At 39.3% G+C, this 27,842-nt stretch overlaps 1 protein-coding gene across 1 annotated transcript in view; it reads right to left on the bottom strand.

The window, feature by feature from the left end:
* Positions 1-1,864: 1,864 nt before the first annotated feature.
* The window catches only part of LOC101700055 (antigen WC1.1-like), a 54,583-nt gene continuing 28,605 nt past the window's right edge, over positions 1,865-27,842 (bottom strand). The window contains 5 exon segments of the mRNA XM_087210044.1: positions 1,865-14,209; positions 14,212-14,659; positions 17,455-17,569; positions 18,568-18,929; positions 19,003-19,122. Of these exon segments, the coding sequence (XP_087066170.1) occupies positions 14,022-14,209; positions 14,212-14,659; positions 17,455-17,569; positions 18,568-18,929; positions 19,003-19,122 (1,233 nt within the window). The 3' untranslated portion in view covers positions 1,865-14,021.

Here is a 27,842-nt window from a genome sequence, read left to right as displayed (position 1 = left end):
TTTTATTTTGTATTGGGGTGACATTTTTAATGTAAGTCTTATACAACCTGTAAATATGTGTTCACTAACTTTTTTACTTCCCATTAAGATATTTGGGTTCCAAAACTGCATCGTGAATAACTTTAAAGATGTAATGACAAATATCAAGCGTTTTTTAATATATTCTACGTTGTTCCCTTTAACAACAACCCTGAATTTAGGCATATTTATTCTCCTTTAATAGATGAGGATACTGAGAATCAGAGTAAGTACAGTGAAACACTCATGATGATAACACTCACTGGTGGTAGGATTAAGACCAGAAATCTATGGCCTCTTATATTGCATAAATTGGGTCCCTCAGGCTTCCTCAGTAGGTTTCCAATTGAATTCACAGGTGTAAATCTAGATTTCTTCTGCTTATTAATTCAAGGGGATATCTGGTAATCCTGGTAATATGTGGGAAATGGAGAACTTGAGGTAGAACTCTTAGGAAAACTTTTCCCTTGGGTACCCTAAACTTGCCTAACAGACAAAGTCTATAAAATGATTCTGGAGACAACTCAATCAGAGAAACTTCCCCACGCTCAAATAGTATTTATCAGTATAGATATAAAATGTAATTTAATTCAGTTGAAACTATTCTGGAGGAAATTGTGCTTCAATTCTTACTATATAGAAGCAAGAAGCAAACGTTAACCTCTGCTAATAATACTTAAAATTGGGTTATATCCTGCTTTTCTCCATCACGTTAGAGCCTCTGAATTTTAAAATGAATGTGAATGTTTCCCAATGAAAGAATTGAAAGAACATACATTCCTGCAGGATAAATGGGTGTTCAACCAAAAATGGAGGATACAAATTCAAATGAGTGATTGGATCAGACATTTAAAATACCCTTCCAGCTGAGGGAATCTGAGACTATGATCTAAAACTCAATTGCCCTTGCTTTCCCAATATATAGCCAATCATCTGCCATTGGTATTGAGTATTAGCAAATACATTTGATCTGTCATGTCTTTGCACAATGTGAACACTTTTGACTCATAAGAGAATTTGATGTCCATTTCAATTTAGCTTTAAAGTTCTGTCTGATGGCTTGTTAGGGAAGGTCAAGCAGATCCTTTAAGCAGACTTGCATTTGATAATTGTGGCTACCAAAGGAAATGAAGCTTTAAGGGTGGAATGGAAAACTTTTAATTAAAAAAAATAGGCTAATTCAGTAATTCAAGTGAATTTTTTAAAAGGAGACATTTTTGAAAGGTACCAATTCTGAAATAAGGGTTAATTGTAACAATGATTCAAAATAGTGTGAAATGACTATGGTTTGGCTTTAATAATAGTATCCACCACCACTACAAAAGTAAAATAACAGTGTATTTAAACCTAAAAAAAGTATCAGAAATATACACTCACAATTGAAGAATTGAACCTAAATTTTGGCAAATGGTGGTAATTTCATTTTTAATGATCAAATAATTAGTATATATATTTGTCATATAAGTATTTGCCAAGTCAAATGATGCTTAATTTTGTTTAGACAATATGATTAAAATAAGTAGTAGCAGTAGAACACTGTTCCTGAAAATACAGTCTTTTTGAAGATTGCTCTTTTGATTGCATTATCAGTGTTCTTTCAAATAATTGTCTTTTTTTCCACTTTTTCCAAGTTTAGCAAAGCTTCTCAATTTATATTAGCTGGAATTTTCACTTACATAACTATTGTCTATTGTCAATTATTTAACTTTTTAGATTAGCGAACACATTAGCTTTTTCAATATGAAAATAAAGATTACAGTATCAAAAAAGTAATTTAAAATATATTGAAAGACTTGCTCATTTAAGGAATATGTGATAATCTTTCAATTAGTTACTTGCTGGCTAGAGAAGGACTAAATCCTATCATTTTTATTACAGTAAAGGATTTTATTAATAGGTATATTATATTGCCCTTTTATTAATAGTGAAATAGAGTATAATTTTAATGGTCTTAGTAGAACTGATCTTAGTAGATCCAATCAGGATGCAGAGTCCACTCAGAGCTGACAGACCACTTCTAGAATAATCCAAGCAGCACAAGAAAGATCATGGCCATTATTCAGAGCAAGATGATCAAGGTATATAATGTACTTCATAAAATGAATGGCTGAGGAAGCTTGAACAGGACAAGAGATGAATGAGAAGACTAACAGATATATGATCAAGTCTCATATTCATCTTAAATAGTACTGGTATGGTAATCCAAGTTGTTACAATATGAACTGTTATACTACTATTCTCCCTAACCTCACTGCCACATCTTCTCCTATGATGTCCCAAACCTTGCAACTACTTAACAACTAAATGGGCCTGGCCCAGAAAACATCTCCAGCACCTACTACCTATAGCTAGGTACCTCCAGCTGTACCTATAGTTACCTATAGCTGCTACCTTTAGCTGGCAGTAGTTCTGATTAGTCGTGTAATGACGTGCTGGTTGGTAAATACTTTTTTGGTCACTGAGACACAATACCTGACACCCAAGGCTAAAGGAGCAGAGGTTTATTTTGGCTCACAAATAGATTGTAGAGGTTTCAATCCATAGTTGGCTCATTCCAAGGCAGGATAGCAGAAGGGCATCACAGAAGAGAAAGGAGGCAGCAAGAAGCAAGCCGTAGAAGCAGCAGTGAAAGAAGCCTCCTTTTCCCTTTTATCTCATCCAGGCTGCAATCCGTTTGGGTTATCCATGCCCAGGATTATGATAATCCTAATCAGTGGATTAATTTAGTATTACACACCCTTAATCCCAATATCACATGCTCTGGATCCATCCAGCTCCATAAAAAGCCCTACCTATGAGCTTTGGGGGACCTCTGGATACAAGCCACAACATCACCCAAATATGCTTAGTCAAAATTAAAATGAGAAAGAACGGAATCAGTGTATTCAAAAAGGAAACAATACAAGAAAAAAGTGCAGGCATATACATTTAAGCAGTAGTGTTCTAAACTAAATAATTTAGATTCTTTGCATGGAATGGTGCTGGACATCCAGTAGTTGCTCAATAAATAACTGTTAGGTGAAAATAAATATTCCTTCATATCTTAACATTTTATCAAGCATGGTCTTAAAATGTAGGTTTTGCTAATATGTGGGTATGGGAACCCAACAGATTAGGAGAGGACACTGAAGAAGTAGTTTGCTATTCATAGTTCAGAAGGGGGAAGAGGCATAGCATATCACGGAAGGCTACAATGAGAAGCACCAATGTTGACTAGGGAGCTGAAGGAAAAAGGGAAATGTGGGCAACAGCCTTTGTTGTTGTTTCTATAGTAAAAGTAAGGAAAGGCAGGGTAGGCAGGCTTAGGATCCTGTGCTTTGAATAATTTCTGTGGTTCTGAGGGGTAGTGGTTATCTCTACTTGCCTTACCCCTGGTCTTCAGGTAATTAGAGCAGGGGAATAATTTGCTCAGCATTCCAGAGTCTGAAAGAAAGAGGTGGTTAAGTTTAGAAGTTTTGAACTGATGGATCTGCATTTGAAAAGTGTGCTTTCAGACAAGTATTTACTATCTCTAGGAATTGGCTACTCCTAAGATCATCTGTATCACCAGGGCCAGTAAGGCATCACAAGTATAGAGAGTAAAAATGCCTGATAAATACATTTCCATATGCTTTTCTCCAGATTATGTATTTTGAAACACCTCACAGGATTGTAAACTCTCTCATCATTTCAACTGCCATATTTGTGTCATTTTTAACTTGTCATTCTGCTTCCCAACGTATGTTGCCTCAATCTGAACTTTAGAGTCCACTGATGTGGTCTTATTGGGACAGAAATAGTAGGTTTTTTTCTTTCACATGCTCTTTATTTTTATTAATTTTGCTAATATAACATTAAATTTTATTAAACCACTGTATCACACCTGTATCTGCCAGACCTGTATCCATAATTTATTTATTAAGCCCTCAGGTATATATTTTTGCCCAGCTTATTTCATTAATTAAGTACTTGCCTTAAGAGTACAGTTGTCCTTTTGATACAGGGGAAATAATGTAACATTCAACTTGCTAGATGTCAGATCTGTCGAGATTGTTTTCCACAAAATCAAAGAATGAATTTTAAGAAACAATGGAGGTTAAGAGTAGGAGAAATTTATGGAGAGAGATAGCTCCTGAGAGATAGGAGAGGACCTGAAAGTAGGTTGCCAATGAGCCCACTTCTCAAAGAAAGTTTTATACAGCAAAATCACGAGGTAGGTACAATGTGGGTCAAAGCTACGATCAATCGGTAAGAGTACAAGTATAGCCGCTGAGGATACTGAGACGATTTCGGTGGAGTGTTGCCATGGCATGCAGGGGTCCAAGGTCTGAGCACGGAGATGGAAGATGCAGAAAACAAAAGAGAATTAAAGCGGGACCCAGTGGGGCTTCCCCATCTGCTGAGCGGAGACCACTGCGGCCTGCCTGTCACTTTATTTAAGACATAAGGAGGGAAAGTACAAAGAGATGGGGCAGGGTGTCCTTGGTAAGTTTCTGTTCTAACACATTCTGAGAATAACTGACTGCCTTTTTTGTCTTGTTTTCTGTGAAGGAACTGCCATCACAGAAAAGGGTCAAATCAGGATCAGCAAGAGGTGTGTCTATAAGTCTTTTCTGGCTACATATGTATAGATAATTACCTGTTTGCAGTCATGTCTTTCAAACTCAATTTCCTCTTTTATTGCTAGAAAGGTGGCAGGGTTTAAGGAGGAACATGTCTTTAGTTGAAGCTGGTCCTTTTAGAAGTAGAGTCTAGTGTTTAAGAAGTTGGTTCCCAGATAGCCAGAGGCTCCCGTTGAAAGAAAGAAGTCCTGCCACATTGGGTGGTGTATATATAGTGAGATCTGAGGCTAAAGTCAGTTTGGATGCCTCTGTACCAGGAAAGCTATGGCAGCATGCAAGCCATCCCTTTGCTACAGTGCGTAATTTATGACTCAGTTACCCTACAGGCAGTTAAGCAGATCCTCAGTCCTGTAAAAGCACTCCCAAAGACATGCCCCCTCACCAACATATAGATGGAAACAGTGTCCTGTCAGGACACTCAGTGATGGGGCATCTAGAAGGGCTTGTTTAAGTTTTTGGAATGCATTTTGGGAATCAGGTTCTCAGGTGAAAGTATGGGTATCTGCCTTTTCGTCTTTCATTACAAGATGATAGAGGGATTCTGTGATCTCACCATACCCTGCTATCTAAAGGCAACAAAAGCCTTTAATTCCTAGGAATCCCCTTGGCTGTTTTAGGGTTTTGGGCTGTGGGAAGGAAAGTATTAATTTAATTTCCTTTTTCCCCAGCCTTCAGGTTCTGTAGCTATGATAAGGCCGAAGTATTTGACCTCAAGACTTCAGTGCCTTAGACCTTGAAGACCTTATATAACCTCTGTTTGCTAGAAAATTTAGCAGTGCAGGGTGGCCTGTTTAGAGAGCTCTTTTAACAGGGTATATAACAGTATATCACTGATATATTGCAAGACTGGGAAAATTCAAAACACGCCAAGTTGTAGAAAATCACTTGCCCAAAAGGATGAGGACTGTTTCTGAACCATTTTTTTTTTTTTTTTTTTTGGTACCAGGGATCGAACTCGGGTCCTTGAACTTGCGGAGCAGGCTGCGGAACCACTGAGCTAAATCCCCAGCCCTCTGAACCCTTTTTTAAAAATTAATTTTATTGGTACATTTTAGGTATACAATATAATGACATTCATCATCGGAAATTTGAACCTTCACATAATCTTTCTTGGTTCGTTTTTTTTTTTTTTCCCCATTCCCCTGCCCTCCCTTCGACCCCTCCATCCCACCGTATTTACAAAGACTTTGTTTCCATTTTTTCATTTTCTCATATTAATTCTATTCCCTTCTTTCCTTTCCCTTACCCTCCCACTTCCACTTCCCCTTTGCCCCCTTTCTTCCTATTTCACGTTATCTATTATACCTTTTAGTCCTCATTTACACTTTCAGTTTCTCACACTAAAGAAACTATTCGGTATTTACACATGTGTTTCCTATTTATTTCATTTAAGGGTATTGCTTCAATGTGCATCCATTTAGCCATAAATGTCTCTAATTTCTCATATTTTATGGTTTAGTAGTACTCCATTTTATTTAAAAAACCACATTTTCTTTACCAGTCTCAGTTGATGGGCAATTGGGCTGTTTCCAAGTTTTAGCTATTACAAATTATGCTGCTACGAACATGGATGCACATAGATCACTCTGGTATGATTCTTATAATTCTTTGGGGAGATACACAGCAGGGGAATAGCTGGGTCAAATGGGACTTCCAGTCCTAGTTCTTTGAGGTATCTCCATACTGATTTCCACAGTGCTTGCACCAGTCTACACTCCCACCAGCAGTGGAGCAGGGTTCCTCTTTACCCACAGCCCTGCCAGCATTTGTTATTGGTTGATTTCTTGATAGCAGCCATTCTTTCTGGGGTGAGGTGGAATCTCAGTGTTGTTTTCATTTGCATCTCTCAAATGACCTGTGCTGCTGAGCATTTTTTCATATGTTTATTTGCCATTTCTACTTCTTCGTGTGAGAAATGTCTGTTCATTTCAGATGCCCATTTTTGGATTGGGTCTTTAAATTTGGGAGGTCTGATCTTTTTAAGTTCTTTATAGATTCTAGATAGTAGACCTTTCTCTGAAGGACAGCTGACGAAAATTTTTTCCCACATCGTGGCTTGTCTCTTCACACTGCTGGTGGTTTCTCTTGCTGTGCAGAAGCTTTTTAATAAGATGAGATCCCAGTTGTTGAATGTTTGTGCTAGTTCACAGGTAACTGAGGTTTTGTTCATAAAACCTTTTCCTACACCAATGTCTTCAAGAGTTCTACCTAACCTCTGTTCAAGCCGGGTCAGCATTTCTGTTTTAATATTTATAACTTTAATCCATTTTAATTTAGTCTAGTGCATGGTGAGAGGTATAGGTCTCATTTTAATCTTTGGCAAGTTGAAACCCAGTTTTTCCAGCACCATTTATTAAACAGGCTATCTTTCCTCCAGTGCGGATGATTCACTCCTTTGTTGAAGATGAGGTGGCTGAGTATGTCTGGAGTTGTCTCTGCATTTTCTAATCTATTCCACTGGTCCTCAGGTCTGTTGCTTTGCCAGGACCATGCAGTTTTTTTTTATCACAGTAGCTTTGTAGTATAGTTTCAAGTTGGAGGCTGTGATACCTGCTGCCATGTCTCTGGTTCCTATAATTGCTTTTGCTATTCTAGGTCTCTTTTTGTTCCAAATGAATTTTTGGATTGTTTTCTCAAGATCCATGAAGTATGCTGCTGGGATTTCAATGGGTATTGCATTGAATCTATATAGCAGTTTTGGAAGTATGGCCATTTTCACTATGTTGATTCTTCCTACCCAGGAGCAAGGGATGACTTTCCATTTTCTGATATATTCTTTAGTCTCTCTTTTCAGAGTGCTACGGTTTTCAAAGAAGAGGTCTTTGATTTGTTTGTTAGGTTGATTCCTAGGTATTTCATTTTTTTGGATGCTATTGTAAAAGGAATTGTTTGCCCTATTTCACTCTCAGTGACTCTGTTGTTCGTGTAGAGGAAAGCTATTGATTTTTGTGTGTTGACCTTGTATCCAGCTACTTTACTGAATTTGGCTATTAAGCCTAGAAGACTTTTGGTGGAGTTCTTGGGGTCTTCTATATAGAGTATCATGTCATCTGCAAATAATGATGATTTGACTTCTTCATTTCCTATCTTTATTCCTTTTATTTCTTTCTCTTGTCTAAATGCTGAGGCTAATGTTTCCAGAACTATATTGAACAGGAGTGGTGATAGTGGACATCCTTGTCTTCTTCCTGATTTTGGTGTGAAGGAATTCATTTTTTGACCATTTAGTATGATATTGGCTGTTGGTTTTTCATAGATGGCTTTGATCAGATTGAGGAAGAGACAGTCTATTCCATTTTTTTGTTGGGTTTTTATCATAAATGTGTGTTGGACTTTGTTGAATTTTTTCCTTCATCTATTGAGATGATCATATGGTTTTTGTCCTTGCCTCTCTTGATATAGTGTATTACATTGATTGATTTGGGTATGTTGAACCATTCCTACATCCCTGGGATGAATCCCACTTGGTCAGGGTGTGTGATGTCCTTGATGATCTTCTGCATTCTATTTGCCAGTATCTTATTGAGGATTTTTGCATCTATGTTAATTAGTGAGATGGGCCTATAGTTCTCTTTTTTGGTTGGGTCTTTCTCTGCTTTGGGAATCAACGTGATGCTTGCTTCCAGGAATGAATTCAGGAGTATTGCATCCCTTTCAATTTCATTGAAGAGTTTAAACAGTAGTGGCAGTAGTTCCTCTCTAAATGTCTTATAGTTTTCAGCAGTGAAGCCATCAGGACCTGGGCTTTTCTTAGTTGGCAAGTTTTTAATTATGTTTTCAATTTCATTGATGGATATTGAGTTTTTTAGGATTTCTAGGTCTTCTTATTTCAACTTTGGTAATTCATATGCATCTAGGAATCTGTCCATTTCTTCTATGCTTTCCATCTTATTGGCGTATAGGTTCTCAAAGTAAGTATTGATGATCATCAGGATTCCTGCTGGGTCCATTGTAATTTCACCCTTTTCATTACTAATTGCACAGATTTGGGCCTTTTATTTCCTTTTGCTGATATGTTTGGCTAAGATTTTTTTCAATTTTGTATATTCTTTCAAAGAACCAACTCTTTGCTTCGTTGATTTTTTGTATCATTCTCTTAGTCTCCATTCAATTGATTTTTGCTCTGATCTTTATAATTCCCTGCCTTATATGATCTTTGCGTTTGTCCTGCCAATCTTTTTCTAGAAGCTTGAGGTGCAACAACAGGTTGTTTAATTGGGCTTGCTCTGTTTTCCTAATATGAGTATTCACTGCTGTGAATTTCCCTCATAAGACTGCTTTCACTGTGTCCCATGGATTCCAATATGTTGTCTTGTCATTGTCATTTAATTGTAGGAACTGATTTCTTTTTTAATTTCCTCTGTAACCCATGGCTTATTTAGATGTGTTGTTCAATTTCCATGTGTTTATGAAATTCTTGTGGTTTCTTTTGCTATTGATCACCAATTTCATTGCGCTATGGTCTGAAAATATACAGAGGATAACTGCAATTCCTTTGAACGTACTTAAACATGTTCTGTGAGCAAGTATGTGGTCTATTTTGCAGAGCGACCCATGTGCAGCTAAAAAGAATGTGTATTCTGATTTTGTGGGGTTGAACACTCTGTAAACATCTGTTAAATTCATTTGCTCAAGAGTTTGATTGAATTCTTGCTTATATTTTGTCTAGTTGATCTGTCTATTTGTGACAGTAGGGTATGGAGTTCCCCCACTAATACTGTATTAGTGCTGATTTGATTTTTCATGTCTGTTAGTATTTGTTTTATATAGTTGGGCACACTAGTGTTTGGTGCATAGATATTTATAATTGTCATCTCTTCCTCTTGGATTGTTCCCTCTACAAGGATGTAGTGTCCTTTTTTGTCTCTCTTAGTCACTGTTGGTTTGAAATCCACTTGCTCTGCAAAGAGGATAGCTACTCCTGCTTTTTTTCGGGTTCCTGTCACATGGAGTATTGTTTTCCACCCTTTAACTTTCAGTCTATGACTTTCTTTTTGAATTCAGTGTGTTTTTTGTATGTAGCATATTCTTGGTTCTTGCTTCTTGACCCATTCTGCCAATCTACTTCTTTTGATTGGTGACTTGCGACCATTAACATTGATGGTCATAACTGATATGTATTGATTTATCATTGTCATGACTTTCTAAAATTAAGTTTATTTATTGGTATATTTTAGGTATACTTACATTCATAACTGGGATCTTGAACCTTTACATGATGTATTTTGGTTCTTATTTTTTCTTCATTCCCCAGCCCTCCCTTCACCCCCTCCTGCCTTCCCTATTTACAAATAATTTGTTTCCATTTTTTTCCTTTTCTCATATTTTTTCTTTTCTCTTCTTTCCTTTCCCCTACCCATTCCACTTCCCCTAGTCACTTAGACCATTTTTTCCTATTTCACAATATCAATTGTACATTTTGATCCTTATTTACACTTTGTTTTTCACACCAGAGAAACTATTCAGTATTTATACATGAGTGTCCTATTTATTTCATTTAAGAGGATGGCCTCAATGTGCATCCACTTAGCTATAAATGTCTCTACTTTCTCATTCTTTATGGCTGAGTAGTACTCCATTTTATTAAAAAAAAAACTCACATCTTCTTTATCCAGTCTTCAGTTGATCGGCATTGGACTATTTCCAAGTTTTAGCTAGTACATGCTATGGCACTATAAACATCGGTGAGGAAATATCACTGTGGTTTGATTCTTTTAATTCTTTGGGGAACATACCCAGCAGAGGAATAGCTGGATCAAAGGGGACTTACAAGCCTAGTTGTTTGAGGTATCTCCATATTGATTTCCACAGTGTTTGCACCAGTCAACACGCCCACCAACAAAGAAGAAGGGTTCCTTTCTCCCCACAACCCTGCCAGTATTTGTTATTAGTTGATTTCTTGATAGCAGCCATTCTTTCTTGGGTGAGGTGGAATCTCAGCATTATTTTCATTTGCATCTCTTCAATGACCAGGGATGTTGAACATTTTTCCATATGTTTATTTGCTGCTTTTCCTTCTTTGTCTGAAAAATGTCTGTTCATTTTAGATGCCCATTTTTGAATTGGATCTTTATATTTGAGGGGTCTCATTTTTTTCAGTTCTTGATACATTCTAGATAGTAGAACTTTGTCAAGGGAGCAGCTGGTAAAAAATTTTTCCCACATTGTAGGTTGTCTCTTAGCTCTGTTGGTGGTTTCTCTGGCAGTACAGAAGCTTTTTAATAAGATGACATCCCAGTTGTTGATTCTTTGTGCTAGTTCCCATGCTACTGAGGATTTGTTCAAAAAGTTTTTTCCTATGCCAATGTCTTTGAGAGTTTTACCTAACTTATGTTTCGGCAAGTTTAGTGTTTCTGTTTTAATACTTAGATCTTTACTCCACTTCAATTTAGTTTAGCGCATGGTAAATTATAAGGGTCTAGTTTTAATCTTTGCATGTTGCAATCCAGTTTTTCCAACACCATATTTTAAAAAGGCAATCTTTCCTCTGGTGAGGATGGTTTGCTTGTTTGTCAAAGATGAGTTACTTGAGTATGTCTGGAGTTATTTCTGCATCTTCTAATGTATTCCACTGTTCCTTGGGTCTGTTTCTTTGCCAGTACCATGCTGTTTTTATCACAGTGGCTTTGCAGTATAGTTTCAAGCTGGGGATTGTGGTACCCACTGCCATCTCTCTGTTGTCTAGAATTGCTTTTGCTATTCTAGGTCTCTTCTGCTTCCAAATAAATTTTTGGATTGTTTTCTCGAGCTCTGTGAAGTGTATTGTTGGAATTTCAATCGGCATTGCATTAAATCTATATAGTAGTTTTGGAAGTATGGCCATTTTCACTATATTGATTCTTCCACCCAGGAACAAGTGATGTCTTTCCATTTTCTTATATCCTCCTTGATCTCCTTTTTCAGGGTGCTGTACTTTTCAGTGTAGAGTTCTTTTGCTTCCTTTGTTAGATTGATTCCTAGATATTTCTTTTTTTTGAGGGGGGGATGCTATTGTAAAAGGATTTGTTTCCCTAATTTCTCTCAGTGAGTCTGCTATTTGTGTATAAGAAGGCTATCGTTTTTTGAGTGTTGACCTTATATCCAGCTACTTTACTGAATCTGTCAATTAAGCCTAGAAGTCTTTTAGTGGAGTTTTTAGGTCACCAATTTAGAGTATCATATCATCAGCAAATAATGACAATTTAACTTCTTCTTTTACCATCTTTATTCCTTTTATTTCTTTCTCTCTTCTAATTACAGTGGCTAATGTTTCCAAGACTATATTGAACAGGAGTGGTGATAGTGAACATCCTTGTCTTGTTCCAGATTTTAGCATGAAGGTTTTCAGTTTTTGACCAATTAGTATGATGTTGGCTTTTGGTTTTTCATAGATAGCCTTTACCAAGTTGTGATAAAGACACTCTATTCCAATTTTCTGCAGAGTTTTTATCATGAATGGGTGTTGAATTTTGTCAAATGCTTTTTCTGCATCTATTGAGGTGATCATATGGTTTTTGTCACTGGCTCTATTGATATAGTGTATTACATTTATTGATTTACATATGTTGAACCATACTTGCATCCCTGGGATAAATCCAACTTGGTCAGGGTGTATGATCTTCTTGATGACCCTCTGTATTCTGTTTGCCAGTATCTTATTAAGGATTTTTGCATCTATGTTCATTAGGGAGATTGGCCTTCTCTTTTTTGGTTGGGTCTTTGTCTGCTTTTGGAATCAAAGCAACACTTGCTTCCAGGAATGAATTTGGGAGTATTGCTTCCCTTTCAATTTCATTGAAAAGTTAAAAGAGTAGTGATAATAGTTCTTCTATAAATGTCTTGTTGAATTCAGCAGTGAAGCCAACAGGACCTGTGCTTCTTTGTTGGTAAATTTTTAATTACATTTTCAATTTCACTGATTATATTTGGGGTGTTTAGAATTATCTTTTTCATCCAACTTTGGTAATTCATACATATCTAGAAATCTGTCCATTTCTTCTGTTTTCCGTTTTATGAGAGTACAGGTTCTCAAAGTAGGTATTGATGGTCCTCTGGATTTCTGCTCCATCTGTTGTGGCTTCACCTTTTTTGTTCCTAATTGCATGGATTTGAGCTGTTTTTTCCCTTTTTTTAAATAAGGTTGGCTAAGGGTTTATCGATTTTATTTATTCTTTTGAAAAATCAACTCTTCGATTCATTGATATTTTGTATTGTTCTCTTAGCTCCATTGCATTGACTTCTGTTCTGATCTTTATAATTTCTTCCCCTGTGGGAGCTTTGGGTTTGTTTTGCTCTTCTTTTTCTATGAGTTGGAGGTTCTGCATTAGGTTATTTACCTGAGTTCTCTCTGTTTTCCTAATATGGGCATTCACTGCTATGAATTTTCCTTGTAGAACTGCTTTCATTGTGTCCCATAGATTCCTATATGTTGTACTGGCATTATCATTTACTTGTATAAACTGTCTAATTTCTTCTTTAATTTCCTCTGTGACTCATTGGTTGTTCAGGAGGGTGTTATTCAATTTCCAGGCATTTATGGCTTAGATAAAAAATGGCTCCCAAAACTCTCATGTGTTTGGATCATGGGGCACTGTATTCATGAATGCACTGAAGAGTTCATGCTGTCGGGGCTGTGAGAAAATGGGTCCTGGATGGAAGGGGCAGGAGGCATGCCTTTGGAGAGATCTCCCTCACCAGTTCCCCTCCTTCTTTGCTTTGTGGCCTTTACGGCACACAGCTCCCCTCTGCCATGATGTTCCACCATGCAATTTCTGACTTGGAGCCAGCCAGCCATGGACTGACACCACTGAAACTGTGAGCCAAAAGCATCCCCTCCTCCTTTAAAGTTCTGGGAGTCAGGTATGTTTTTTCCAGTGTTGGGAAAGAGACTAACACATTCTCCCCCCATAAATTCTAGATCACCAATATCCTGAAGCCCTGCCTCGGAGCTCAGCTCTCTATCTGTGTAGCTGAGTCCCTAGGATGATGAGGACCAGGAAGAGGAAGGCTCCCAGGATGATGCAGAGGATCCCCGGTAAAGAAAAGAAATCCAAAACAGGTGCTGAGACTGAACTGGTGCCTGAGGAGGAAAAGAGCCTGTGAGTCTTCAGAGAAGGCCGAAAGTCTATCTTCTGGCACAGGGGTCTCTCTGAAGTGAGCCCTGTCTGCCCTGGAAGCACTATGGCTGCTACAACGCAATGAAATGTTATGGTTGCTTCTAAAGTGTGACCATCTAGCCTACCCAGATGCAGAAGTATGTAGATTGCATAGTGCAGATGCATGAGAATCTAAACAGCTCTCTATGAACTAGCTCATGGCAGAAGAATACTTACTTCAGGGGATGGGAGGAACAGTTGCCCTTTCACCTGGAGAGAAAAGGAGAAAAGCAGAATCACTGCACTGTGCCACTGGACAGTCACACCATCACTGCACATGGCTCTCTCCCAGACACCAGGAGCTCATAGCACAGCCTCTGCAGAACCACAGCACAGGGCAGAGGGCAGCCTTGGACACAGTTCTCCTGCACCTGCCTCCCACACCCCTGGTCTGCCACTCACCTGAGCTCCTCACGCCTGCGTCTTCATGCTTGCAGTTGCTCTGTCCCCAGGGCACCCTGGCAAGGCCCACAGGGAGGGCTCCCCGCCCCTGCACTGCACCTCATCCAGCCAGATGCTTCCATTTCCCGGGCCAAATGCAGCCTCTCCCAGGGTGTCCATGGCAGGGCCACAGCCCAGCTGCTGACACACCTCAGCCAGGCCCCAGGAGCCATCACACACTGTGCCCCAGGAGCCTTCATGCCACACCTCCACGCGGCCTGAGCACACACTGTCTCCTCCCCTGAGCCGTAGCTTCTCTCTGTCTGGAAAGGCAGCAGCAGCTCCTCTCCCTGCCCTGGTGGAGGGAAGGAGCCCCCAGGAGCCCTGGGGGAGGCAGGGAGGGCTGCAGTACCTGTGCAGGGGCCAGAGTTGGGCAGCTCTTGGGTCTGGGACCTGCAGGAGCAGACAGTTGGGAAGCACTGGGTCAGCAGTGGGTGGGGCTGGTCCTCCCCAAACCAAAGATCTCTACATCCTGATTTCAGTCCAGATGACAGTGGAAATAAGGGCCTTTTCAAGTTAGCCCAGCAGTTTGCTTGATGAGACATCACTGGCCCATGTCCTTCAGCATCAGTTGCAATTATCTATTCATTTCAATTGTGTGACCCTCTCCACACTCCCACACCACACACAAACACAAATATGCACAGACACACGCACCAGAGGTCAAGCCCCACTAGAGGAAGCACCTTACACATCTCCCTTCTTCTGGGCCTGTGTCAGGGTGGGCAGCGCGGTGGTCCACATCACCAGTAAGGAGGGGCAGGGACCTTTGTGTGCATGCTCTGAAAGGGGCTGAAACATCTATTGAATGAATGACCAGATGTGTCAACTCTGCTAAATTTAATTCATCTCACACCTTGATAATCAGATAAAAAGGGAATAGAAATTAACGGCATTGAGTTGTAGTAATAAATACTGAGCATTAAAACATAGTTTGTACATAATCACAAAAGCGAACTGTATTCAAAATTTCATTAAGATTTAATATAAATTATAAAAGTTAAAAAGATAAAAAAATTTAATTCTACAAAAATTACAGAACAAGTAGCACTAAAAGAAAGATGGCTAAGTGGACAATAGCGAGCAGGTGAGTGAGTTCCAGAGAACTGGAATACCCTGAGTGAAACTAACTCACAAGAGGAAACGGAGACTCAGACCAAAACAGTACAGAAAACTACTGAATCCATGAGAAAGAGAGGAATCCCAAACAACACAGACAATCCGGGTGTATATACAGGCTTGTCCTAAATTATCAGAATCCCACAGATTCCCACGTGGCCCCTCAACCCTCCTCCCTGGTGGAGGACACAGCTCTGACAGTGATGAGTGGGCTTCTATGCAGGGCTTGCTCAGCTTCCACATCGAAGACTTTACTACCTCCTGACTCTTCATGTCCTCTTGTAGGAAAAATATTACCAAGACATGGTCTTTTAGTTTAATAACCTTCAACTTCCACAGGGAAAAGACAGAAAGTGAGGACACAGTCAATGGAGAATGCAAACATTTATGAAACCTTTATCATTATATTCTCCTCTACTGTAAACTTCAGACAAGTCTTTGCACACTACTCCAGGTAAAACTGAATGAGGTGTGTGTGTGTGTGTGTGTGTGTGTGTTTGTGAGAGAGAGACAGAGAGACAGAGAGAGAGAGAGGGAGAGGGAGAGGGAGAGGGAGAATCAAGAGGAACAAAACATGTTGAAGGAAGTGAAATCACTATGAAAAGTCAAAACAAGGAAAGATGAAAGGAAGGAAAGAAGAATATAATGAGTATTTGGTTTTTGATATCCTCAGTGTGTACTTGCTCTAATCTAATGGACACATTGTAAGCAAAAAATCTCAATCTTTTCTATATAGATATGAATATGCAAAATGGAAATTATTGGTTTCAAATTGTTGAGTAAAAAAGCTAATATAACAATAATATGTATACACAATACCAATATTGTGAAAAGAAATAAAAATATGCCATCAAAGTCTACCTTTTCATGGATAAATGAGTTTTGAGGTATTTCTCTAAAATCATTAATTATATATACTATAGGGTAATATTAATGGAGAAGAGGTGATACAATGAATTTATCTTTTTACATTTTTATATTACTTTCTTGCCCACAGTGAGTGAATTATGTTTTTGTAATTTAAGTGAAGTAGAGAGGGAATGGTTCCTATCTAAACCCTAAATAACTGATGTGAAATGCTTGAATGCCCTGGAGCCCAGCATGTACAAATCCAGCAACAGCAAGTGTGGCTAATTCAGGGAGACAGAGGCAGGCTGAGAGGGAAGGCGGGCTGGCCGCCCTCCTGGCCTGCAGAGCTGCAGAGGTCATCCGGCAGGAGCTCCGCTAAGGAGGAGCAGAGAGCCCGAGGCTCGGCCCTCAGCGTGGCTCAGCCTAGCCCTAGCAGCTGAGCAGAGGTTCCAGCCCAGAGAGACAGAATGAGAAGAGCAATCGGTCAGGCAGAGGGCTCACAAGGAAAAACGTGAAGGAGAGAGCGTCACGTTGCTGAACACTGCCGAGAAGTCAAGAGGAATTGGAAGATAAGTTGCTGTTATGTTTTTATTTTCTTACCGACTCTGAGGAGTAGCAGAGTCTGAGATTTAATTGGAATAAGTTCAGCATCACCAGAGTCACAAAAGGTGAAGACAGTGACTATTGCCAATTCTACTTGGGGGTTTTGGAGGTGATGAGGAGAGAAAAGAGTTAAGCAACTCTCCCTCACGCCCTTCTGCTCTGACCATGATGGGATTTTCTCAGCACCTCAGGGCCCCATGCTCCTCCCACCTCTGTATGTGAATTGCTCAGAGCATTTATCAGAGTATTAGTTCATGCTTCATGTGCTCAGTTCAGGCTCCCTGAGATTATTCACATGAACTGCTGTCAGCACATGTCTCTATTTTTGCTATTGAAACAAGAAAGAAACATATGGAGTAAATAACCTAAAATTCAAAAATTCATTTTGTAGACATATTGAAACCCAGGCCTTACATAAGGAGTCATGAAATTTCCCTAACAACAACCTACAAGGGTGGGAGAGATGCTTATAAATATCCAGTAGCTCACCTGCACACATGACATAAGCTGCATCCCTTGAACAGCAAGATCTAGGATTGCAAGGGTCAGAAGGGCATTTCCAGAGAGAGGAGTCACTTTTTCGACACTGGATTCCGTCTACCTACAGGGGTGTAGAACCTTCCCTGGCAGGGACATCAGAGTTGAGGGTCCCACTGTCCTGACAGCCAAGCTGTATGAAGATCACAGACAAGGTCGTGGCTTCCATGGGGCTGCACCAGACACTGCCCTAGGTCCTGTTGTAGGAAACCTCCAGCTACCCAGCGTACTCCTGGTCCTCGCACACCACCCTGAGGGCCAGGAACTCTGAAACAGCCAGGCACAGAAATCAGTCAACCCTTACTGTTTGTTTTAAAGAGTGCAGACTCATTCTTTGCTATGCTGAGGATGTGAGCTCTCCATGGAGAGAAGGAAACTTCTTTACCTTTTATCTGTTTTGCAGTCTTGAACCTGTCATTCTATTTCTCCCACAGGGAGGTAGAGAAAAAGGAAAGTCAGGGACTCAGACCTGAGGGCTCTCCAGGGAGCAAAGGCTGAATCCTACTTCCTGAATAAATATCTGAAAGACTGTAAAATATCATGTGTACAGTGGAGGGAAGACAGAGTAGTGACACACTGAATGTGTCCACTTCCTGAACCTTAGAGCCTATGAATACATTGCCTCTCTTGGCAAAGGGGCTTTGCAGATCAGATTAAGTGAGGGCTTTCAGTAGTGAGATTATCCTGGGTTTTCTGGATTAACTAGGTGAGCCCAATCCCATAGCATTCTTATGCTGTAGCCTAACTAGCAGATGGCGCATTTATGACCTTGGTTACAGGAAGGTGTTACCACACAAAAATGGTCAGGGAGTTGTAATGTGTTTGGTTTAAAGGAGCCAAGGCATGAAGGCAGTTTCTAGAAGCTAGAAAAGACAAGGATATGAGTCTTCCCTGAGCATCAGAGGAATTAGCCCTACTGACACCTTGCTTTCAGCCCAGCCAGATGTGGGTCAGCCTTCTACCTACATAAGTGTAAGGTAATAACTCATGCTGTTTGAGGCCAGTAACTCTGTGGTAAGTTGTTACAGCAGGAATAGGAACCTAATACAGTGGGCCTGAGGGTTTGTACCCACAGGGAACTGAGGAACACTGCAGGAAATGACTGTCAGGAGACAGAGATAAGAAGGAAGAACCAGACTCGCAGCTACTGCAGGAGGAAGTGACAGCACCTCATCTTTCCCTCTACTAAAAAAAAAACAAAAAAACAACCCTGGGAAAGGAGCCTGTCCAGCTCCGCCCCACTCAGCTACTGGCCCAACTCTCACCTTATGGTCAGAGGCCAACCTGGAGACTCCCTGCTCCTCCCATGCTGTGGACCCTGTGAGCACAGACCTGAACAGATGACCCCTGCGTCCTCCTTGTGCCTGCAGCCGTGCTGTCCCCTGCCCCAGGAAGGACACTTCCACACGTGGGACTCCTCCCCTGTGCAGCTCAGCTCATCCAGCCAGATGGGCCCTGATCCCTGGCCAAAGTGAGCAGAGGCCGTGGCATTGAGGGCCACTCCACAGTCCAGCTGTCTGAACACCACGTGGGCATCTCGCAGGTCCCAGCTGTCATCACAGATGGTGCCCCAGGAGTCCTGGTGCAGGATCTCCACTCTCCCTGCACAGCAACTGCCCCTCTCCCCCTGAGGAGAGACAGAATCAGGTCAGTGGTGCTGACGCAGGAAGGGGCAGGTTGTGTCCTGGGGATGTCCTCACCTGAGCAGTTGGCAGCCTGCACCTCTGAGGCTGCAGAGCCTGCTGGGTCAGAGAGGGAGTCCTTACACTGGGGCAGCAGCTGGGTCTGGTTTCCTGCAGAGAAGGTGAGAGAGCAGGAACCTAAGTTACATAAAACAACAGTTTAGAGATGGCGTATGGGATACAAGCTGTGAAACAGGAGCAATGACTTCCTGTCAACTTCTCCGTGGAGATATTTACTTTTGACTAGACCAGATTTTTTTCTTTCAATTCAAACACTAAGAATGACTAGGAAAGCAGAAATATATCAACACTATCTGAAAGTATTGTATAGTTCCCAGTACAACTAGAATTTTTGTAGCCAAAATGTCATTGGGATGTAAAAGACCAAGTGAGTCATCTTCTTGAGAAATCCACTCCTTCACAGGTAATTGCTAAGACACAAAAGAAACCTCAACACAGTATTTGACAGATTCACAATTCTGGGAAGCACAAGTGTAACTCAAGGTTGACTAAGGAGAAGAACCAAATACATTAGTTAAACAAGCAAATAAGTTCAACATGTTAAAATATTTCAAACAACCAAATACGTTGTGTTACAGAAGAAAGGGTGAATTAAAAGTAGACTATTCCTCACAAGCATGAGTCCTCAGTTTCTAACCACTTCATTTATTTTTGAATAAGGTGATTTACCCTAAAAGTTCATTGTCTATGAGAAGAAAAATTAACCCTTTTCTGAAGTCCTTCCATGATGTCATCGAACATACCTGTCAATCAAAAATACCCACATTGGATCACTCACCAACTGTAGTGGGCCTTGGCTGCCAGGGCCCATGTGCCTCCGTGATGAAGCCTACAGCCATAATGCAAGTCCAGGAAGATTTCTTCTATTACAAGACAGGGATATATAGACATGTTACCAGCACAATTGAAGATTCAGAAAAATATCAAAAGCCTCAGACCTATGCAGTCAAACTTACTGCGTGGGGTACACTGAGAGGAGCAAAAGGAAGAAAAGAAAAATTTTGGATTGCTGCCAATTCCGGGGGGAAGTCATGGAGAGAGGATGGCTGTTTTAGGATTCTTCGAGGAGTAAATGAATCTGACACTGAAAAGTTGATTATCGCAGCTTGGGGCCAACTGACAAGTTCAGATGAACCATAACATATTAAAGTTTTGTAAGGTCATGTGTTCAACCCCTTAAATTGAAATTTAGCAATACGAGGGTCTCCATGACAGTGGAACCTTTGTCTCTTCACTCTGTGTGTATAAATGTATCTGTTTTACCCAAGGCTTGTACTAACATAATAAAGGGCAGCAGAGTGGCCTAATGAAAAAGAGAAGAAAAAAAATACCCACATTGAGTATTTCAATAGGAAACCAAGATAAAAAAGATAAATAAAATTTTTCCACATGCTATGCAACTATGGCCGTTACCACACAGGGTATTTCCATAGCAGTGATTGAAATGACAAATGCTCACAATGAACATCAACATGGTGTGTTATAAACCGGAGCTCAGAATAAGAACAACAAGGATGATAACAAGACTGAATAACAATAATAACAACAAGAAAGAAAATGGGTAAAGGGGGATGTAGAGGCTGAGGGGGGAGGTGGCTGGAAAGGGGAAGGGGATAAAGAAAGAAACAAGCTGTTTTACGTACATGTGCCTACTCCCCAAGATGAGTATACTCTTCAGGTCCTGCAAACATGCACTGATAAAATAAAAACTAAGTGCATTGTTAAGAAAACAGAATGATATGGTGTGTATCTCGTCAGATACATCACGACAAAAGTCCATGGCTGTTTAACATTTAGAAAGCCCATAGGCAAAGTTAAGGACTTGAAGTCTGCATCTGAGGACAAGAGGATCATAGCGAGACAGACACAGCACCACACTGTGGAGGAAAATGGGAAACACAGGGAGGCACGGAAAACCAGAACAGGAGGCACACAAGGGAAACGACAGTGGTGGGAAAGCCAGGCACTCCTGTGACAGTGTACCGTGTTCAGTGCCACGGTGAGCAGAGTGACAGCAGAGAGTGGGAAGTACACACAGTGGGGTGTTTAAAGCATCTGTGATTTTCATCACACACGGAATCTGTGATTCTGGACCCTTGGATAGGTGGGGTTCATTGCTCCTCCTTTGAGTCTGGCCTGACCTTGGAGAGTTGCTTCTGAGCAAAAGCACGGGGTGGAGCCATGTTTACTGTACCCCAACTCATAATAGCTAAGGTGCAGGACCAACATAGGCTCTCAGCACAGGGAAGTGCATGCAAATGGGAATATATATATATATATGTATGTATATATGCTATAAGAATAATAAAATCCTGACATTTCAGCAAAATGGATGGAACTGGAGGGCATCATGAGAAATAAGGTAAACCAGACACAGAAAGAACAGTACCACAGGTTCTCTGTCATACATAAAAGCTAAAAGCGCATTGACCTGAATGTGTCTGCCTCTGTTTACTACAGGAAGATACAGGACGCATAGCACTAGACATGTCTCATCTGGTGTTAACAATTCATATTGTGCAACAACTTAAGGAAGACTGGTACTGTCATTAATCTTGCTAATATTTTCTTTTTAATTTCCACTTTGTGTAGAAGTCAAAGCTGAATTACATTTATGTAGGACAGACTCAGATATCAATTGACTGTGCTATCAGAATATGTAATCTTTCACTTACTGCCAAAGTTCAAGCTGAGGACATTCTGGGCAATAATAGGCCTATATCCTTCAAAATAACAATATCTTCAGACACAAAGAAAGATTCTATGTGTTCCATCCACATTAAATAATACTAAGGGTAGATAATAACTGAATTAATCACATCTGCTCAAATTATTTACTGTGAACAACATACTTGGGAAAATGGGTAAATTCTGGATAAGGCTTAATCTAAATAACTATTATCACACGGTTCAGTTTTACAATTTGGCAATTGTACATAAGGAAAATTTTTAAAGTATTTTAGGAGTAAATGGATATCATGTGACTACATTTATTTAGTTGGTCATTCAGAAGGTTTGTACATATTTAGTGAGAAATGGGGCATGTGGAGGAGCACAATATAGTAAAATACCAATATTAGAGAATCTGGGGAGACATATTATTCTTACCACTTGTCTATAATTCTGAAATTAAGTAAAAGATATTTGAAAATCTCACAAAGCAAGAAAGTTTAAAACAAGCTGGAAAGTCTATTACTAGGAGGTTTGACTGAGAGCAATACTAATAGTATCAAATTCATTAAATAGAAGACACAAAAACGGTGTTTAAAACCTCTGAGATAAAGTCCTAAATGAATTGAGGGTTATGACATGTAAATGAACATGGAGACTCAATATTATCCATCAATTATCTCCAAATTCATATGGTAATTAAATTCAATCTCATTCAACATACTAATATTTTTAAATTAATTATGACAAGGTGATTCTGTACTTTACATGGGCCAAGAATGACTAGCACACTTGACATAAAAAGCCAGAAAATTCGATAAGTAAAATGTTAAGGTGACTCTTTTCAGTTGTATGAGCATACTATAAAGTTATAATAATTAAAAAGATATGGCATTAGTAAAAGGACAGACAAATGACAGATTGGAATAGAACAGAGTCCTGACACAGAATGGGAGACACTCTGATTTTGAAAATGATGGGACCACATAGAGAGAGAGAGAACCTTTTGGGAAAGGCTTCAGAGTCAATAAGTCTAAGCAATACTATGAAACTTTTTCTCACACTGTGCACACCATACACAGCATCAACCCAGAGTGCATGTAAAATTAGATGCACAGGAAAAGCAGTTAAATTTTTTAAAGAATATTTTTTATGATCTCAGAGTAGGTAAAGTTCTGTTAAATAGTACAAAAGAAAACTAAGGATACGGGAAAATATTGATAAGTTGTGCTTTAAGATTAAGAATTTGACTTTGCAAAAAAGATCGTATCATTCAGAGTTAAAATAAAGGAGTTAAAAACTCAAAATAAATAAATACATATTTGGATTCAAAGTCATTCTCATGGTGATCTCTACCATCATTATTTGTAATATTCCAGAACTTGAAACAAGTCAAATATGTACCATAATTTCAACAGACTAATACAGGGCCATAGGTTCATTCAGTGGAATAATATACAGCAACAGTGACCTTCTTTGTCTCTTTTGATCACTCTTTACTTGATATCCTCTTTGTCTGCAATTAGAATAGCTATTCCTGCTTTTTCAAGGTTCCTGTCACATGGGGTATTGTTTTCTAACCTTTGACTTTTAGTCCAAGAATTTTGTTTCGGGTTAAATGTGTTTCTTGCACACCGCATATTGTTGGATCTTGTTTCTTGATCCATTCTGGCAATCTGATTCTTTGGATTGATAAATTCAGACCATTCACATTAATGGCTATAAGTGAGTAGGTTTTGACTTATTCTAGTGATTATATTATTTTCCTGCTGTTGGTTCTCTTTCTTTTCCTTCCATTTAATTGTTGCCCTTGCCTGGTGAATTCATTCTATTGGGCTTTCTGGCATTGTTATCTTCATTGTCTCTTTCTAGGATATCCTTGAAAAGTTTTTGTAGTGCTGGTTTGGGGGTCATGAATTTCTTCATGTGCTCTTTATCATGGGAGCATCTTATTTCTCCAACAATTTTGAAGATAATTTTGTGGGATATGTGAGTCTGGGTTGGAAGGTGTTTTCTTTTAGGGCTTGAAACACTTCACTCCAAGCTTTTCTTGACTTTAGGGTTTGTGTTCAGAAGTCTGCTGTAATTCTGATGGTTTTTCTTTTATAAATGGTCTGTCTCTCTTCTCTAACTTCTTTTAAGATTCTGTTCTTGTGCTGAATTTTTTGAATCTTGACTATTATATGTCCTGCTATAGTTTTTTCTGATCATGGCTAGTTGGGGATCAATATGCCTCACTTATCTGTATGACATATTCTTTTTCCATGCTTGGAAAGTTTTCTGCTATACTTTCTTTTTTTTTTGTATTAAATTATTTTATTGGTACATTGTAGGTATACAACACAATTACATTTCTCATTGGGAATTGTACCTTTACATAATGCATCTTGATTCTTATTTTTTCCTCATTCCTAGCCCTCCCTTCACGCCCTCCACCCTTCCCTATTTACAAAGACTTTATTTCCATTTTTGCCATTTCTCATCATTTTTCCTTTCCCTTCTTTCCTTTCCCCTGCCCCTCCCACTACCCCTACCCCTTTGGACCTTTTCTTCCTATTTTACATTATCGATTATTCATTCTAATCATTGGTACATTTTAGGTATACAATATAATGACATTCATCATTGGAAATTTGCACCTTTACATAGTCTCTCTTGGTTCTTATTTTTCACCCTTGCCCAGCCCTCCCTTCAACCCCTCCATTCCTCCCTATTGACAAAGATTTTGTTCCTATTTTTCCATTTTCTCATATTAATCCCATTCCCTTCTATCCTTTCCTCTAGCCCTCCCACTTCCTTCCCCTTTGCCCCTTTTCTTCCTATTTCACATTACCTATTATACATTTAGTCCTTATTTACACTTTCAGTTTCTCACACCAGAGAAACTATTCGGTATTTACACATGTGTGTCCTATTTATTTCACTTAAGAGTATCACCTCAATGTGCATCCACTTAGCTATAAATGTCTCTAATTTCTCATTTTTTATGGCCGAGTAGTACTCTATTTTATTAAAAAACCACATTTTATTTATCCAGTCTCCAGGTGATGGGCATTTGGGCTGTTTCCAAGTTTTAGCTATCACAAACTGCGCTACTATGAACATGGGTGCACATATATCACTGTGGTATGATTCTTTTAATTCTTTGGGGAACATACCCAGCAGTGGAAGAGCAGGGTCAAATGGGATTTCCAGTCCTAGTTCTTTGAGGTATCTCCATACTGATTTCCACAGTGCTTGCACCAGTCTACACTCCCACCAGCAGTGGAGCAGGGTTCCTCTTTCCCCACAGCCCCGCCAGCATTTGTTATTGGTTGATTTCATGATAGCAGCCATTCTTTCTGGAGTGAGGTGGAATCTCAGCGTTGTTTTCATTTGCATCTCTTGAATGATCAGTGATGCTGAACATTTTTTCATGTATTTATTTGCTATTTCTACTTCTTTGTCTGAGAAATGTCTGTTCATTTCAGATGCCCATTTTTGGATTGGGTCTTTAAATTTGGGAGGTCTGATCTTTTTAAGTTCTTTATAGATTCGAGATAGTAGAACTTTGACGAAGAGCAGGTGAAGATTTTTTTCCCACGTTGTGGGTTGTCTCTTCATACTGCTGGTGGTTTCTCTTGCTGTGCAGAAGCTTTTTAATAAGAAGAGATCCCATTTGTTGACTGTTTGTGCTAGTTCACGGGCAACTGAGGTTTTGTTCATAAAATCTTTTCCTACACCGATGTCTTCAAGGGTTTTACCTAACCTCTGTTCCAACTGGTTCAGAGTTTCTATTTTAATATTTAGATCTTTAATCCATTTTGATTTTAGTTTAGTGCATGGTGAGAGATATAGGTCTAGTTTTAATCTTTGGGAAGTTGAAGCCCAATTTTTCCAGCACCATTTCTTAAAGAGGCTATCTTTCCTCCAGTGAGGGTGTTTGGCTCCTTTGTCGAAGATGAGATGGCTGATTGTGTCTGGCGTTGTTTCTCCATCTTCTAATCTGTTCCACTGGTCCTCAAGTCTGTTTCTTTGCCAGTACCATGCTGTTTTTATCACAGTAGCTTTGTAGTATAGTTGCAGGTTGGGGATTGTGATACCACCTGCCATGTCTCTGTTACCTAGAATTGCTTTTGCTATTCTGGGTCTCTTCTTGCTCCAAATGGATTTCTGGATTGTTTTCTCGAGGTCTATGAAGTATGCTGCTGGGATCTCAATTGGAATTGCATTCAATCTATATAGCAGTTTTGGAAGTATGGCCATTTTCACTATATTAATCCTTCCTACCCAGGAGCAGGGGATGTCTGTCCATTTTCTGATATCATCTTCAATCTCTCTCTTCAGAGTGCCATAGTTTTCAGAGAAGAGGTCTTTGATTTCTTTTGTTAGGATGATTCCTAGGTATTTCAGTTTTTTGATGCTATTGTGAAAGGAATTATTTGCCCTATTTCTCTCTCAGTGAGTCTGTCATTCGTGTAGAGGAAAGCTATTGATTTTTGAGTGCTGACCTTGTAACCAGCTACTTGACTGAATTTGGTTATTAAGCCTAGAAGACTTTTGGTGGAGTTCTTGGGGTCTTCTATATAGAGGATCATGTCATCTGCAAATAATGACAATTTGACTTCTTCATTTCCTATCTTTATTCCTTTCATTTCTTTCTCTTGTCTAATTGCTGTGGCTAATGTTTCCAGAATATATTGAACAAGAGAGGTGACAGTGGACATCCTTGTCTTGTTCCTGATTTTAGTGTGAAGGATTTCAGTTTCTGACCATTTAGTATGATATTGGCTGTTGGTTTTTCATAGATGGCTTCTATCAGTTTGAGGTAGAGACCATCTATTCCAATTTTTTGTAGGGTTTTGATCATAAATGCATGTTGGATTTTGTCAAATGCTTTTTCTGCATCTATGGAGATAATCATATGGTTTTTGTCCTTGGTTCTATTGATATAGTGTATTACATTAATTGATTTTCATATATTGAACCATCTCTGCATCCCTGGGATGAATCCCACTTCATCAGGGTGTATGATCTTCTTGATGATCTTCTGCATTCTGTTTGCCAGTATCTTATTAAGGATTTTTGCATCTCTGTTCATTAGTGAGATTGGCCTATAGTTCTCTTTTTCAGTTGGGTCTTTCTCTGCTTTGGGGATCAAGGTGATGCTTGCTTCCAGGAATGAATTTGGGAGTATTGCTTCCCTTTCAATTTCACTGAAGAGTTTAAACAGTAGTGGCAGCAGTTCCTCTCTAAATGTCTTGTAGAATTCAGCAGTGAAGGCATCAGGGCCCGGGCTTTTCTTAGTTGGTAAGTTTTTAATTAAGTTTTCAATTTCATTGGTTGATATTGGGTTGTTCAGAATTTTTAGGTCTTCTTCATTCAACTTTGGTAATTCATATGTATCTAGGAATCCGTCCATTTCTTCTGTGTTTTCCATCTTATTGGCATATAGGTTCTGGAAGCAGGTATTGATGATCCTCTGGATTTCTGCTGGGTCTGTTGTAATTTCACCCTTTTCATTCCTAATTGCATGGATTTAGGCCTTTTCTTTCCTTTTTCTGACAAGTTTGGCTAAAGGTTTGTCAATTTTGTTGATTCTTTTGAAGAACCAACTCTTGGCTTCATTGATTTTTTTGGATTGTTCTCTTAGTCTCCATTGCATTGATTTCTCCTCTGATCTTTATAATTTCCTCCCTTGTATGAGCTCTGGGGTTGTCCTGCTCTTCTTTTTCTAGAAGCTTGAGGTTCAGCATCAGGTTGTTTAATTGGGCTCATTCTGTTTTCCTAATATGCATATTCACTGCTATGAATTTCCCTCGTAAAACTGCTTTCATTGTGTCCCATAGATTCCAATATGTTGTATTGTCATTGTCATTTAATTGAAGGAACTGTCTGATTTCTTCTTTAATTTCCTCTGTGACCCATTGGTTATCCAGAAGTGTGTTGTTCAATTTCCATGTGTTTATGAAATTGTTTGAGTTTCTTTTGCTATGGATCTCCAATTTCATCTCACTATGGTCTGATAATATACAAGGGATAACTTCAATTCCTTTGCACTTAAACATGTTCTATGTGTGAGTATGTGATCTATTTTGGAGAATGACCCATGTGCAGCTGAGAAGAATGTATATTCTGATTTTGTGGGGTGGAACACTCTGTAAACATCTGTTAAGTTCATTTGTTCA

Source organism: Heterocephalus glaber, unplaced genomic scaffold (assembly GCF_053883595.1).
Source record: "Heterocephalus glaber isolate CG9 unplaced genomic scaffold, H.glaber_assembly_v1.0 deba00001097, whole genome shotgun sequence".
Lineage (NCBI taxonomy): Eukaryota > Metazoa > Chordata > Mammalia > Rodentia > Bathyergidae > Heterocephalus > Heterocephalus glaber.
Note: the sequence above shows the minus strand (reverse complement) of the source record. Positions and strands in the feature narration are given on the sequence as shown.